Here is a 16,373-nt window from a genome sequence, read left to right on the forward strand (position 1 = left end):
CCTTACAGAGAGAGATTTCCTGCCTATTGGAAACATGAAAACCAAAAGCTAGGATCAGATCATCTCCTCAGACAGATGCACAAATCCAACAGACTTCAAAGGAAGTTGAGCATGTATAGCCAAGGGCAGAAATTGTCCCCAGAGTTCGCCAGTAACATTCTCTACTACTGTGTTTATCTCTGAGCCAGATTCTGATCTCTGTTACACAATTTACACAGTTGGAGCTCTGCTGAAATCACTATTTCATCTAATTCATACACTGGTGTAAATAAGATCAAAGTCATCTGTCTTCAAATCTGGCTTCCTTTTGTGAGTAAGTCTGGAACTTTAAACTATCATTTTATCATTTTTGACAATTTTGTGCCCTATAAATAATAATAAATAGCCTTTTAAAATAGCTAGGATCTCAAACCAGCACTGAAATTTCTTTTCGGATGTGAAAATGTGGATGTATTCTGATGTGGAACAGATTTAGGGTCAGATTTTCATTTACATTTAAGTTCCCTTAACAACACTGGCAGTGTAAAGGAGCCTTAAGATAGGTGTAAATTACAATGTCAGCGCAGTGGGAAGGGTCATCTCTCAGATTTGAATTCAGCAAATCACAGTTAGGGTGAGGTCTGAGGTGGAGATCAAAGGGCACTGAAATCTCGATCTCTTGTTCAGGGACTCCAGCTGCATCTAAACTAAAACCAAAAAATAAGCAAGTTTTGGTTTTGGATCCAATTCTGAACCAATTTCGGTGTGGAATCATATCAGAGGATAAGAATCTAAACACACTTCTTCTCCCTGGCCCAGAAATGCAAATACGTTCAAATTCAAAGTTCTTATTTTCACCCACTTCTAGTAGTTCACATTTGTACTGACTTCACATTTTCACTGTGTGCTACTTCAACCTTGTAGTTTGCTAAAAGCTCTGAGTGAGTGAGTGAGTACTGGGCTATCCCTGGACAGAAAGCAATCCATTTCAGAAGTAAGGAAATGCTACACAGAAAAATAAAACTAGAAGATTCTACTTATGATTTTACTGAGGAGGGACCTGATCCAACGCCCACTGAAATGAATGGAAAGACTCCTATTGACTTCAGTGGGTTTTGGTTCAGGCCCTGTACTCTATACAGGCCCTATAGCAGGGGTGGGCAAACTTTTTGGCCTGAGGGCCACATCAGGGAATAGAAATTGTATGGTGAGCCATGAATGCTCCCAAAATTGGGGCTGGGGTGCGGGAGGGGGTGAGGGCTCTGGTTGATGGGGTGGGCTCTGGGCTGGGGCTGGGGATGAGGGGTTTGGAATGCAGGAGGGTGCTCCGGGCTGAGATAGAGGGGTTTGGAGAGCAGGAGGGGGATCAGGGCTGGGGCAGGGGGTTGGGGCATGGGGAGAGTCTCGTGGATGCAGACTCCAAGCAGCGCTTACCTCAAGTGTCTCCTGGAAGCATTTCCTTTCTCCGGCTCCTATGCAGGCACTGCCCCTTCAGCTCCCATTGGCTCACCGGAGGGGACCATTGGAGCGCGTAGGAGCCAGAGAGGGGCTATGCCGCAGCTTCCGGGAGCCGCGTGGTGCAGCCCTCGACCCCGCGCCCTGGCTGGAGCGCCAGAGCAGGACCGAGCCGCGTGGTGTGGCTCCCCTAACCCAGTGCCGGGCTGAAGCAGGGCCAAGCCGTGTGGTGCAGACCCCTCGACCCAGCGGCCTGGCTGGAGCACCGGAGCCTGCTCCCTGCTCCCCAGGAGAAGCTTGCGGGCTGACTTAAAACGGCCCACGGGCTGTAGCTTGCCCTAGAGTGATGGCACTGCTACAGTTAGTCAGGCAATGTATCTAAATTGGGACCTTAAACAAACAACTATATTTTAGGGAATGCATCCTCCAACTTCTACATTGTATTGATGACTTTACTGCACTTCTTGACATTATACATTTTTCAATTAAAGTGATGCAGTTTACAGGCCAGTCCACGGTTACATTTATATTTGTATTCAGCTAATTATCCTGTGATGACAGTACATCAGTTAGACACACATGCGTACATTGTCGATATCAAATTGACTTCCCTTAACAAATGCCTTAGTATGCATACAGTGTGTAAGTCTTATTCCATACAGACAAATTCTGGCTGGCCTTTCACATACATAGCACAAGAGAAATGCATAATACACCTGATGCATCTCAACCTTGCCTCCTCCCAGACTCTAATCTGCAGTCCCTTTGTCCACTGAGCTACAGAGGGCAGGTCTTGGTAGAAGTAGCATAGTCCATATGGAATCCAGACCTGCCCAGAGACAGTATGCGCTCACCCCACTGATTATACCTTCAGGCAATTTGCACAATCAGCGGTGCATATTCCCATGGCCAGCCAGAACACAGGCACAAAGTAAACAGAGTTGCTAATAGAAAAACAGTGTTAGTTTGCCCGCATTTGGGGGTAAACCCCATAGAGGCAGAATTTGGCATAAGAAAAATATTTCTTGTAATCATAATGGAACTTCTTTTCCAAGGTTTCATTCTTAACCCCTGTAAAATATATTACTGTTTTGAAAACATATTCTAGCATTATCATAAACCATAAAATATATTCTCTCTTCTCACTTCAATGTGCAAAGTAGTAAATAAAACAAAATGGTTTGTTGAAAGATATCAAATATAGGAAGCAATTCTCTAATACTGAAAAAAAACAAAACAACCACTGTTCATGATGCTAATGTCCATTCTCTAATGCAGAGTGCACAGTGAGTTCAGAGGCAAACAAAGCAAGGTGCCTTTTTGTATTCTTTTTTGCAGCTGGCTGATCACAGAATTTGACTTCAATGTTGCCATCACTGAATGCTTCTCTCCTGGCCTCCTCTAAAGCAGTGGGCTCTCTTTGAGGAAGACTTGCCTTTTGCTGCATCATGGTAATTCCTGAGTTTCCAAGTCGCCTGGAAGGGGATGGGTTTTCCTTGACAATACAAAAGCAGATCGCAGAGAGGAAATTTTTCTTGAAGTTCTCGTTCATAAAGGCATATACCATAGGGTTACAAATGGAATTGAAAAACCCAATGATCTGAACAATAGCAAAGATCATCTTGATTGTGACATCATCATACTCACTTTCAAAATTACCTGGGGAAAAAGGAAATATAATTATATAGATACCCACACCCCGTACCCACATGCCATACCCACCCTTGCAGGTCAGAAGTCCTTGTTCGGCTTCAAGAAAAAGTTCTTAGATGTTTTTATCCATTTTAATGATGGGTTTTGACCAGAAAGCAAAGCAAAACAAAACACAGTCATATAAAGATAGTCTGAAAATTGCAATTTATGAATTGCAAAATTAACAGACAGATGAGTGACACAAAGCTACTAATCAGTTACATACATTGTTTATTTAAATCCTATTGTCCCCCATGTTCTATCTTCACTTCAGATTTGTAAACACTGTTTTTGTCACCCTACACTGTCCTCTGCCCTTTTTACAGCTCATACAGTGGGAAACTAGCTGTCTCCTCTGTGCTCACACACTTTGGATCCAATCCAGGCCAGATATAAGCAGGTAATGCTCCAGCCATTTAAAATAAATAGCATTCAGCATGAGTATTTATAGAGCACTTCATATGTTCAAAGCACTTTACATAGTAGTTGGCAGTGTGGCCTAATAGAGAGTGCACTGTATTGGGTCTAACAAGAGCTGGGTCCTATTCCCAGCTCTGCCACTGGCCTGCTGGGTAAATCTCTGTACCTCAGTTCCCCCTTTGTAAAATGGAGATAATGATACTGACTCCTTTGTAAAATGCTTTGAGATCAACGGATGAAAAGCACTATAAATGCAAGTTATCATTACCTGAGTAAATATTAGCCCCATTTTAGAGACAGGGGAAAGGAAGAAAAGGGAAGTGACAAGCCGTGCAATGAGTCAGTAGCAGAGCTGGGATTACAACTCGAAACCATCTCACAATCCCGGGTTTAACTCACCAAGCCTCACTTTTGTCCACCTCTACCAGGAATTGAATTCATTTCAGAGTCTCATCTCTGGTCAGTGTAGAAGTAGGGTTTCGCCTTCAAGGAATGGGTGACCTGTACTTTATATAAACATGTATATCCTCTTGCATGCACCAAATCTCCTAAAGGAATGGATTACAGTCTGGCTGTAACTAACCACACTGGTCAAATCAGGATACAGCTTTAAAATACAGTATTCACTGATAACCACAGTCAGTCACATGCTGTATAAATACAGAAATTCAAGAAGTATGTAAGTACAGTTCACACTGAAATGGATGTAATCAGACCAATGTCTGATGACAATTACAGAGCACAGAAAACCAGCTTCCTCAGTGAAGTGAAGTGGAAACATTGGCCCTACATAATTTTCTCTGTCTCTCTCTCTCCATTCATACACACTTGTAAGAACATGCAAGTGTAAACTCCCCTATAAACTCTTTTCTTATCTATTATCTCTTATCTGGCTCTCACCCCAATTTCTGAATATTCAATATCATAAAATATTAAAAAGTGATTTTCCTCTTTCAATTCTTCCAAAAACAGGATCCCCATACTACAAGTTTGCAATGAAAGGTGACGGTGTTTATTTGTTTGTTTTGCTTTGTTTTGTTTAACAATAAAGCATTTTGATCAGAGACGTGTCCAAGTAGCAGAGAGTGATGAGTGACATGGAGAGAAGTATAAGTTTAAGAAAGGTACAGGCTAATAGTTCCAAAAAAATGTGTTTTTATATAATGGATGAATGGCTTTGGTTGTAGTGAATTGTGTGTTTTCAACTGATGAATCAATGTAGTGAGGAAGAGAAATGCATCAGCCCCTTTGCTCTGCACTGATACTTAGTTGCTTGTGTTTTAAACAAGATCCTTGGTGTCTGAGGCACATAAAAGCAAAGAAGGACTGCAGTAGTCAGGATCCACAAATTGGTTTGAAATTGCTATGAGACAACTCCAGCAGCAACCAAAAATAACTTAGCGCAAAACCCACAGATAGTCTCTGATTTGCACTGAGGATGTTTACCTGCAAGGCAGCTCTGTAGTATACTCTGGCATTGCACTAGCTGCAGACCCTTCATGTTCAGGGTGAGAGGAGCCCCCATAGGGAGACAGAGTACCCTGAGCAGTGCTTGAGTCCTACTGGAGTGTTCCGAGTCACTGTTCCGGCACTGCTTGGGGGAGCTAGAAGGTGTAACGGCACTTCCAGTATTTCCAGTACTTGCATTCTGCCACTTCTTGAGCACAGCACTCACATGCTGACTATGAGTGCTTGTTCTTTGCTCCTCCTCCATGCACCATAGAAGGAGAGAGTGTGAGAAAGGCAAGCCTACAATGGGCCTCCTAGACCCCGGGCACAAGAACAGATCTCCTGGGTGCCAACTCCCTGCTTTGTGAGATTTGACTCAGGCTTGAGATGAAGTAACAGTAGGAAGGAGACATTTTAAATTCAGATTTGGGAGCAGGTGTCAGTGTCTTCCTCATTTGACACCAATTGTCTTAATTGCTGTCCCCAATCAGGCACTGTAATGGGGCAGAGAGGCCCCACATCCACAGAAAAGGGGTAAAGGAGAGTCTATGGGCCAGCTAACCTCACCTGACTATACCTGCAGCCAGTGCCAAGCCTGGAGGGGCAATAAAGGAGAGAGGCTGTAATGATGAGAATGAGAGTATAGATATCTGTGAGAGGAAAAGAAAATGCATTATAAAAACCAATGGGGTATTGAACAGGTGGGAGAGGAAGATGAAACAATTTTAAATGAAAACTTCAGTATGAAGGAACTTCCAAAAGCTATAAAAAAAGAGCAAAAGTACTTCTCCAGACCAGATGGTATAAGCTTTGAAATGCTTAAATACCTATCTGAGAGAAGTCTGAGGGTGATACTAAAATTGGGCAATAGTATATGAGGAAAAGGTGATCTGCCAGTTGAGTGGAAGCATGCAGTTACTGTTCCAGCAAGGAAACCAGGCAAGCTGAGATCTTGACCTGATGCATACAGGCCAACTTTTCTGGATATTGAAAGAGCTTATGGAATGTTCTGGAGAGAGGGTTTACTTCATAAAGTGGCTGCCAAAGGTATAAAAGGAAGGAAGTCTAGGCGGATAAGGGATTTTTTAAGTAAAAGAACTATGCAGGTGTGAGTAGGAAAAGCCTACTCCAATATATGTACACTAACAAATGGCACTCCACAGGGTGATCATGATGAATGATCTTCCAAAAGAGTTAAGTGAGGGAATGGACATCACTTTATTTGCTGACGATTTTGCCACAGAGGTCACAAACAGACACCCGGAAAGAGCTGCTAAAAGAGTAAATGTACTAAGGACAGGCACAGAATGGAGAAACGTGAGGCTTTAAATTCTCAATTGACAAAACTAAGGGAATGACATTCACTAAAAGGGAAATTTAAAAAAAGATTATAAATCATATCTATATGGATAGCAAATAAGTATAGTTAAAAGCTACGGATTTTTAGGGGTGATATTTGATAGCAAGCTCACTTGGAAGAATCATATGGAAAGTACTTCTCAAACCTCCTGGCGTATGAATAAAAGAGTACTTGTGATGTTATATAGAACTCCAGTAAGACCAATTGATCAGTACAGGTACCAGGCTTTTGGTTCAGCATAAAAAATTAATTTGAGAAAGCTTGAGTCAGTCCAAGATCTGGGGTTGCAAATTGCATGTGGTGCCTTCATCACAACACCGCTGTGTGTAATTCAGATAGCTGCAGGTGAACTGTCCATTGCTTTAAGAATAAAGCTTTTAGATTTAACCGTTTGGGCTAAAGTCACTGGAAACTGTGAAGATGAAAACACCAAACTAATATAGGACGAATGCTGGGAATTAAGTGGGCAATGTGTAGGGCAAAAACTCAATATGCCTCATGTAAGCAAGGTTAAAGTGTGGACAAAAGATCTTGGTGAAAACAAAGACCTAAAAGAGATTAAAATCTATAGCTTTGGGGAAAATATATTATGACTGGAAAAGGAGCATTAAATGTGCAAGCTATAGCAAATGAAAACATTTGTGATAAATGGGAATGCTACAGTCCAATATATACTGAGGATCCAAAGATGTAAGAACAGGAAGAATGGGAACAGCTTTCTGTGTTCCTGCACTCAGAATCAAGCAAACTACACAGCTATCAAATTTTGCAGCCATTTTGACAGCTGAACTGGCAGGGATAATGCTGGCATTAAATTGGGTCATAGATGTGCACCAGACGCTACGGTCACCCTGTCTGTTTCCTTATCTGGACTACAGGCAATCAGCAATGACTCTTCAAAGAGCAGAAATGATATTCTGAATGAAATATTACTGTTAACAATAGATTTGATGTAGTTGGGTGTAATCATAGTAATAGCATGGATCCCAGTGCAATGACCTGGCAGACAAAATGGCAAAAAAATGCTGTTGAAAATGAGCAAATTGATTGAGAGAGCACTTTAAATACACTGGAGTTTAAAAATCTAATTAAAATGAGTTGAGAAGAATGGCAAAAACCATGGGCAAAAGAAACAAAGGGGAATATGAAATATGCCCAAGAGTAAAAAATGCTGATATACTCCAAGGCCCTGAGATATAGAGTGAAGTGACTATTTAGAATTGTAACTGGCCATTGTAGATTAATAGTAATTTGTTTCTAACAAACAAACAAAGATGGATTATGTGGGAGGTGCAAGGTCCAGGAAACAGATGATCATCTTCTCTGGGAGAACAAAGAGTGCACCATTGAAAGGGGGTATTTTATATGAAGAAAAAACAAAAATAGAGGCCTTAAAGTTCAATTTTTTTCATGGAAACACCTAGTAAGAGCACTGAGAAAATGAGGCCTGTTAAAAAGAAATACTGAAATTCTTTCAGAATGCTAGGAATTAAAAATGAAAGACTTTAATTTTTAATTACCTATCGTGTCCAGTGCTTGGGGATCACAGACTCAGCAAGTAAGTCTGCTTCACCATAAAACACAACAAGAAGATGACAAAGTTGATAAATAGATTAAGAACCACTGTTATATCATGAGAGACTGTTTATTGTTCCAGATTTAAAGGCACATATTCACTTTAGCTGGCAATGGGCACTAGAGCAGCAGCACTAGAGTTTGATACATCAGTGATTCCATTAATAAAAAGAAAAAGACACACTCAAAAGTAAATGCTTTAATTAAGAAGTGTGGCAGGTACTCACTGTATTCTATCATCATGTGAATCACATGGAAAGGGGCCCAGCAGACTGCAAATAAAACCACCACCATCACCATCATAACGATTGCTCGCTTCTTCTTCCTGAAATTACACTGAGGTAGAGTTTACGGAATAACTTTGAATAAACTGTTGATTAGCACAAATGCCTCAGGGCCAGCTTCTAAAAGTATTTAGGTGCCCAAAGATGCAGATAGGCACTTAATGGGATTTTCAAAAGTGCCCACTTGCTTAACCCTCCTTGAAATTACTGAACCATGTCAAATAAGTAATAAATAACAAGAGCAATGTCATATTTTCCTAACTCAGGATCCAATTTGAAATGCAAAATCTACTTACCTTCATGCAACTGCACTAATAAACTCTGTCATATACTTATTCAGCTCTAAATATTTGGACAGACAAGTATTTGTTGATGCATTGAAATGCAGTTTTTTTCCCAAACAGATACTTCTGAGCACACAGACTTTGAAATATTTTCAAAAGTGACTAGTCATTGAGTGTCTCAATTTCTGGGTGCCCAATTTGCAACACCTTAATTGGGCCTGACTTTCAAAAGGTGGATGCTCAGCACTTTCTGAAAAGCCAGGCCTCTTCTGGGAGTCAGGGAAGAGGAGCAGGCTGGGGCTGGGTCACTCCACTTCCCACAGGAAGTGGCCAGCCCTCCCACCCCCAGCAGAGGCTTGGGGGGCTGCGTAGGGCACCAAAATAGGTAGGGATGGCCCTGGTTGATGCAAGTGAAAAACCTGCTTAGACAAAGATTGTAACTTGCTAAAATTGAGTTTTGGTCACTAGAAAGAGTGTTTTGTTTCATTTGTAACCATACCTATCATTTAAATATCTATTCTTTATTAATAAACTAATTTGTTTTATTACAAAACCATCTCAGTACTGTGTATTAACAGTGGAAGGCAACTCCTCAGCTAACCTAACATGCTGGTGCATGCACGGTCTCTTTGGTGGTAATGATGTCTCTGTGGACCACAGGAAATGGGGTTTGGAAAGCAAGATCTGGACTCTGGCAGTCCATAAGAGTTCACTGGCAAGACAGACAAGCTATTGTGTCGGGGAACTGAGGCAGAGCAGTACCACAATGGCTCACAGTTGTGTGTGTCCTGAGCCAGAAGTCACAGGTAGAGTACTCTGGACAGGATTTTCACACAACGTGCTGGTTGACTAAGGTTCACACTTCAAGCACTGGCAACACAGATTTGTAAGTGATTCAGAGAAGGTATTGTTAGGGAGATTGGCATGCTGTATGGAAAAAGGGTAGAACTCCTAGTTTTGGGAAGTTTCAAAACCACTGTGCCTTTAGCTAAAGTGTACTTAGAGTGCGAAGGTCTGGAAGGCATTTTAAAATTTGGTGTATTGGATTGCATTCCAGCAGAAATTATCATGGGAAGTAACATACTAACTATGTCTAAAGCCATTAATATAGTAACCTGCAGTAAAAGTGAATGTTGCTCTGTAGTCCCAGAAAGGAATTGTAAAGACAGAGAAGCAGCTCAGGGGAAAGGGACATCCTTGGCCTTGACTTATCAGACAGACACAGTGAGTCTCCAAGGACAAGTGGGGCAGAGTCACTCCCAGTGCCAGTGGAGGAGGCTCTGATCAGAGCTGACAGCCAGCAGGAATTTGCACCAGAGTAGAGAGCAGATAGCATGAGACCTATCCTTGGGAGGACCCCAGTTAGGGGAAACAGAGAAAGGTTTTTTGAAGAGGAGGGAAGGATGTATAGAGAAAGTCCTATGGGGAAAAATAAAAATCCTGGAAAGGTTTACAAGCAGCTGGTTGTGCCTGTTAAGCATTGTAGGGAGCTAATGACATTACCCCCACAACTGTCCTTTTGCAGGTCACTTGGAGACTTATGAAAGGTTGAAAAGGAACTTTTATTGTTCAGCTATGAGATGGGAGACTATTGTAGGTCTTGTGACTTATGTCCAAAGTGCACGGACCTGCAGGCTCTCACAAAGCTCCCAGACAGCCCTTACCTGTGATCAAGGAGGCATTTCTTAGGGTGGCAATGGATGTTGTGGGCCCTATGCCCCAGCCAACCCAGAGGAAAAGGAAATATATTTTGGTGGTAGAAGGGCTCATGGTCACAGGTACCCCAAACATGAGTCACTGTTGAAAATCTTAGCCCAAAGGTTCTGTTTAGGGCTGTAGTTAAGGTGCCCAGAGACCACAGTGATATATTAAAAACATGGCTGGATCATTCTGTGTAGCTGTTTCAAACATATATGTTAAGATGTGATATTTAATAATTTAACAGCTTTTACTTAACACTTTTAATGCAAAAGATAAGTGTTTAAGTTATGGTAGGCAGTCTAGAGAATATTGTATTTTAAAAATCAATTTTGTTGTTATAGCTGTTCAAGCAAGTCTAATTCTGATACCTAGAGATGGAGAAACTGCTCAAAAACCCATGATATATGAAAAAGTGAAGATCTTTTCCTGGGACCTGGAATATTGACTGTATCTGTAATGTCTCATTACTATGTCAATGTCCAACATAGATAAGGAGACGGATGGAACCTCACTACCTGATAATTTTTGTTGCTGGAGGATAGTGTTTGGAGGAATGGGGTCTGTACCATCTGTTAGGAGTACATGCCCTGCTTTCACCAAAACACTTTGCAGGCTCAGAGTATGTCTGGATTTATCATTACTCATGAACTCCCATATAACATTATTACCGCGAGGTGTTATGAACCCAATATAAACTTCCACCACTTGAGCTAAAGTAGAAACTCTATTGGCGGACAGAAATAGTAGAACCTTATCCTCTACGTGGAGTTGTCACTAGCTGGGGATTTACAAGCATGTTACATTATTATTTTATTCAGTTTTGCAACTTCATCCTTATCCTCATTTTGATTGATGTTAGCCACTTGACTGAGCAATCTTTTCTCTTTAAGCTGCTACTTATTATTCTCCTTGGATTCAATATTTAATATGGTACTCTCCTGTTTTCTGTGCACGTATTACTAGAAGTTGCCATCACACCAGGAAACAAACTTGCCAAATTAAAGAAAAACTGCAGTGTAATATATAAAGTAGGGTAATTGCTACACTAAATTACAATTAAGCATAAGTAATTATACCATTTTGTTGTCTGCTTGTTAATTATTCATTTTTTTAATTGCATTTCAAACACAAAGTTCCCATCTGGATGGTCTCATGAGGCAGAAAAAGACTGAGGGCATTTATATCTCTTTGGAAACTACCCAGTTAGAGTGTATCAAATTAGTTTTCAGGTAAGTTCCAATTCTTTTTTATTTTAATATACTACTTTCATTTTTAAAAGGCTGATAGAACAGTGGCTATAGACACACAAATAATGAACTCACCTTAGAAAACTTTTGATATTATTGATCTTATTCCAGGTGGATTCTAAAAGGAACTGTATTTGATCACTCCCAATCTGCCTCAGGAATGTAACAGACTGCTTCTTCCTCCCAACTCATGACCTGCATTTTCAAAACTGTTAATTTTAGGTGCACAATGTGGCACACCTGAAAAGGGTCCAACTTTCAGCGTGTGGGTGCTTAGCACTATCTGAAAATCAGGCCCTTATAAGGTGTCTCAGGTTGGGCACCAAATATTAAGTCATTAGTAGGCCCCTACCAAATTCACAGTCATGAATAAAGCGTCACGGACCGTGGAATCTGGTCTATTGTGGGCTTTTACCCTATACCATACAGATTTCAAGGGGGAGACCAGCACTTCTTAAATTGGGAGTCCTGACCCAAAAGGGAGTTGCAAGGGGATTGCAAGGTTATTTTGGGGGAGTCACGGTATTGCCACCCTTACTTCTGTGCTGCCTTCAGAGCTGGGTGGCTGAAGAGCGCCCAGCTCTGAAGGCAGCACCCCGCCAGAAGCAGCACAGAAGGGTGGCAATACCACACCATGCCACCTTACTTCTGTGCTGCTGCTGCTGGTGGCTCTGCCTTTAGAGCTGGGCTCCCAGCCAGCATCCGCTGCTCTCCAATTACCTAGCTCTGAAGGCAACGCAGCTGCCAGCAGCAGCACAGAAGTAAGGATAGCAGTAGCGCAACCCCTCCTACAATAACCTTTTTCCTCCCCACAACTCCTCTTTTGGGTCAGGACCCCAACACCATGAAATTCCAGATTTAATTACTGAAATCATGACATTTACAATTTGTAAAATCCTATGACCGTGAAATTGACCAAAATGGATCATGAATTTAATAGGGCCCTAGTCATTAGTCACTTGTCTATAACTTTTCTTGCTGCCAGTCCCCATATATGCTTTTCAAGACTGAGCGTTCTAACTATATGGTTTTACTTTACAAACCTTGATATTTTAGACATTTCATTCCCATGAATGGTTTGAAGAACTGAAGCATCTCCCACTCGTTTCTTAATCCAGAGTTCATAACCAATCTTACTGTACAACAGAAGCATCAGCATCAGTGGAAGAAGGAATAGTATGACGAGAATGAAGGTGGTATATATCTTTTGGTGAACAGAACTGGTCCACTCTTCCAAGCAGCAAACATACTCTTTTTCATACAGAAAGTCATATTTAATCTAAAACAAATGAAATAGAAATGAGTCACTTTAATAAGGACCCTAACTATGAAGAGTGTCATATGTTCTAAAGCCCCTTGCTTTATAACAGGAATTCAGTGGAGACACCTTTCTAGTGAGACTATTCTTCTGATGCATTTTCCATGTGAAGGGCTGTGTTCACCATAGCTTATGCAGGGTAAAAACTGTACTTCCTCTCTGCAGCAGAGGGATTGCCCTCCAAGAAGAACAAGAGGTGTTTTAATTGACACTCTCCTTCAGCGTTTATGCTGAGGAGAGAAGTGTCAGTTTCTCCTGGAGGCAGCTGCTGAGATGTGCTGAAACAATGTACTGTTTGGGCTGATTACTTTTAAGGTTATGCTGGGCCATCTTGGCCAATACAACAGGAATTGAACTGGGGTCCCCCAGAGCCAAATATGAGTCTGTACAGCTTGAGTTAAACAGATAAGGTGCTTTCTAGCTAGGGCTGTAATGGGCGCATGTTTTCTGTGGATCAGGTACACTGGCTCTCTGTGTACCACTGGTCAAAGTCAGGTTGATTTGCATTACCACAAAGGAACCATAAGCCTGCCCCAAACCTCTTATTTTAATTTTCCTCTACAACTGGGGTTGTGGCAAGGACTATTTTTCTATAGCACCTATCACACTTTTAAAGTGGCTAAAGTAACATTAATAAGTAGTAATAATATTAATAATTAATACAAATCAATAAGTTAATGACAAACAGTGCATCGAATTTATTTAACCTTCCAAGAGACTTTTGATAAATAACCTCATTTGAGGTAATTTATCAAAAGCTTCTTGGAAGGCTAAAAAAAGTCAAACATATCCAAAAACATTGTTTAACCCTGGCATTTTTTTAATGTATATAATTTAAATGCCAATTTAGTCGGCACATCCATTTTCACATGAACAAAAAGTACAGCTGCATATCTAGTTATGTGATCTGGGCCCTGATCCTGCAACTAAATCCACATAAGCAGTCTGCTCCCCTCCCCCACGCCGCCCTCCACACGCACGCACACAGAATCCTACTGAAGTCAGCCTGACCCTGCACTGGTGCAGGGCTTCTGCCCAGGTGGATCAGACTGCAAGGTCAGGGCTTTGGTTTGCATACACAAATGCAGGTATCTGTACACAGCTTTTGCAGTTGTAGTTATGGAGGCTGACTGAAAACTTCTCAAACTTAAATGAGTTTTCAGAACAAACTTGTCTCGTCAGCCAACAAACAAAGATTTCCCAAAAAACAACTGTCTATACACACACACAGCTTGTAACCAAGAGTACATAGCTCATGTCTGTATAGACTACTGCCCCTTTCTCAAACACCAATATGCCAAGTTACACTTTTTAAAGGATTTTTTAAAACTCCAGACTCCCAAATAGCTGCTTCTAACAGTTAATGAAGGTTTTGAATGGAGTAACCTTTGCTTAAAATGTAATAGCTATGGAGAAATAATTATAGGAACACGCCATGTCACGTAAAGATATTCATTTTCAAAGTCCCAAGCTATTGTGTGTCATTGCAGATACAAAGCAATGGGAAGGTGCAGTGCAAGGCACAGATGCAACTATTCATCTTAAAGGCACAACTACAGGTAGGCACTATAGTCTGGAAAGCCAGCACAAGGTTACAGGGAGGCAATCCAAATGCCCCAGGTGCCAAATTCTGTTCACACCCTGAAGTAAAGGCTTTCCAAAACTGCCCACAATCCTTTGCCAGTGACAATATTAAAAGTGTCTCTTCATTTTCTCTTTTTACAATGAGGGCCCAGAAAGTCAGATTACAAAATCAATTACTCTACATAAGAAACACTGAGAACTTTTACAGTAACTTGTGACCAGATTCTGCTTTATCCCCGCTCATAAATATTTGGAGTTTATTCAGCCTTGTTGCTATCCCCTGCAATGAGACCCTGCAAGAGCTAAGTCTGAAACAAGGGCTCCCTCTGAAAGTATGATTACATGATATATCATACCATACCTCCAGTCGCTGTACATGCCACATAGGTGACCCAACTATAACTGCCAGCAACCAGACTATTCCTGTAAACAAACAAACGTCTTTTTAATGCTCAGCAGAATGGAGAATTTAACATGAATTCATTTTACTTTAACAGCTTCAATTAGCAAAACAAAGTGATGTGGAACTTTGTGCTGTAAACTGAACTTGAAATTTAAGGTGAAATTTTACAGTCAACATTTGTGGACAATTGACTTATTGTAAATATGTGAAAGCTATTTGGTAGTCCCCCACTTATTAATAGTTTTGCAAACGGCCACTAGGTGGAGGCAGAAGCCTCCAAAAGGCCTCACGTACACAGTACCTTGAACTTTGTAACTAATCTTTCTTTTGCTGCCAGAGGCAGAAAAAGATCCTGCTTCAAGCCAGTTTTTCCTGACCAGATAACGGTTTTACGGGGTTCAGTAACCACCAATGAAGTGTTAACACGACATGGTCTTTGTCTGAAAGTGTATAAAAAGCTTGTGAAACTTGTGTGCAGTAGAGTCTTCTGTATCTATTACAGAGCTCTCCTTTTTTCTGCAGAATAAAGCATTTTTCCTTATCCCTGTCAGGCGGTTATTGGCTCTCAGCTAGGCAGACCCGATATTTCGGTAACAAACAATAGCAGCACTTTTCTCTTCATCAAGGCCTTTCATCAAGCATTTCCTTCCTAAGCCCTGGTCTATACTACAAGTATAGGTGGAAATAAGCAGCATTAGATCGATTTAACCCTGCACCCATCCACACGACGAAGCCATTTTTGTCGACTTGAAGGGCTCTTAAAATCAATTTCTGTATTCCTCCCTGATGAGGGGATTAGCACTGAAATTGACCTTGCTGGGTCGAATTTGGGGTAGTGTGGACGCAATTCAATGGTATTGGCCTCCGGGAGCTATCCCAGAGTGCTCCATTGTGACCGCTCTGGACAGCACTCTCAACTCAGATGCACTGGCCAGGTAGACATGAAAAGCCCTGCGAACTTTTGAATTTCATTTCCTGTTTGGCCAGCATGGCGAGCTGATCAGCACAGGTGACCATGCAATCCCAGAACCGCAAAAGAGCTCCAGCATGGACCGAACAGGAAGTACTAGATCTGATCGCTGTATGGGGAGATGAATCCATGCTATCAGAACTCTGTTCCAAAAGACAAAATGCCCAAATATTTGAAAAAAATCTCCAACAGCATGAAGGACAGAGGCTATAACAGGGACCCGCAGCAGTGCCATGTGAAACTTAATTCGCTCAGGCAAGCCTACCAAAGAGCCAGAGAGGCAAACGGATGCTCTGGGTCGAAGCCCCAGACATGCCGCTTCTATGATGAGCTGCATGCTATTGTAGGGGGTGCCCCTACAACTACCCCACCCCTGTGCGTGGACTCCATCAATGGATTCTCACGCAACAGGGATGCAGATTTTGGGGATAATCTGCAAAGATGAGATGAGGAGGAGGAGGAGGTTGAAGCACACAGCAAGCAAGCGGAGAAACTGTTTTCCCCGACAGCCAGGAACTGTTTATCACCCTGAAGCCAATACCCTCCCAACCCACCCAAGGCAGGCTCCCGGACCTTGAAGGCAGAGAAGGGACCTCTGCTGAGTGTACCTTTGTAAATATAATACATGGTTTAAAAGCAAGCGTGTTTAATG

The 16,373-nt window shown here is 41.6% G+C and overlaps 1 protein-coding gene across 1 annotated transcript in view; it reads right to left on the bottom strand.

The window, feature by feature from the left end:
* Positions 1-1,876: 1,876 nt before the first annotated feature.
* The window catches only part of QRFPR (pyroglutamylated RFamide peptide receptor), a 47,159-nt gene continuing 32,662 nt past the window's right edge, over positions 1,877-16,373 (bottom strand). Inside the window, exons 3-6 of the mRNA XM_045019201.1 lie at positions 14,710-14,771; positions 12,490-12,725; positions 8,158-8,255; positions 1,877-3,093 (exon numbers count right to left, since the gene is read on the bottom strand). Of these exons, the coding sequence (XP_044875136.1) occupies positions 2,690-3,093; positions 8,158-8,255; positions 12,490-12,725; positions 14,710-14,771 (800 nt within the window). The 3' untranslated portion in view covers positions 1,877-2,689. The remainder of the gene's footprint in view (positions 3,094-8,157; positions 8,256-12,489; positions 12,726-14,709; positions 14,772-16,373) is intronic.

This window comes from Mauremys mutica, chromosome 5, assembly GCF_020497125.1.
Source record: "Mauremys mutica isolate MM-2020 ecotype Southern chromosome 5, ASM2049712v1, whole genome shotgun sequence".
Classification (NCBI taxonomy): domain Eukaryota; kingdom Metazoa; phylum Chordata; order Testudines; family Geoemydidae; genus Mauremys; species Mauremys mutica.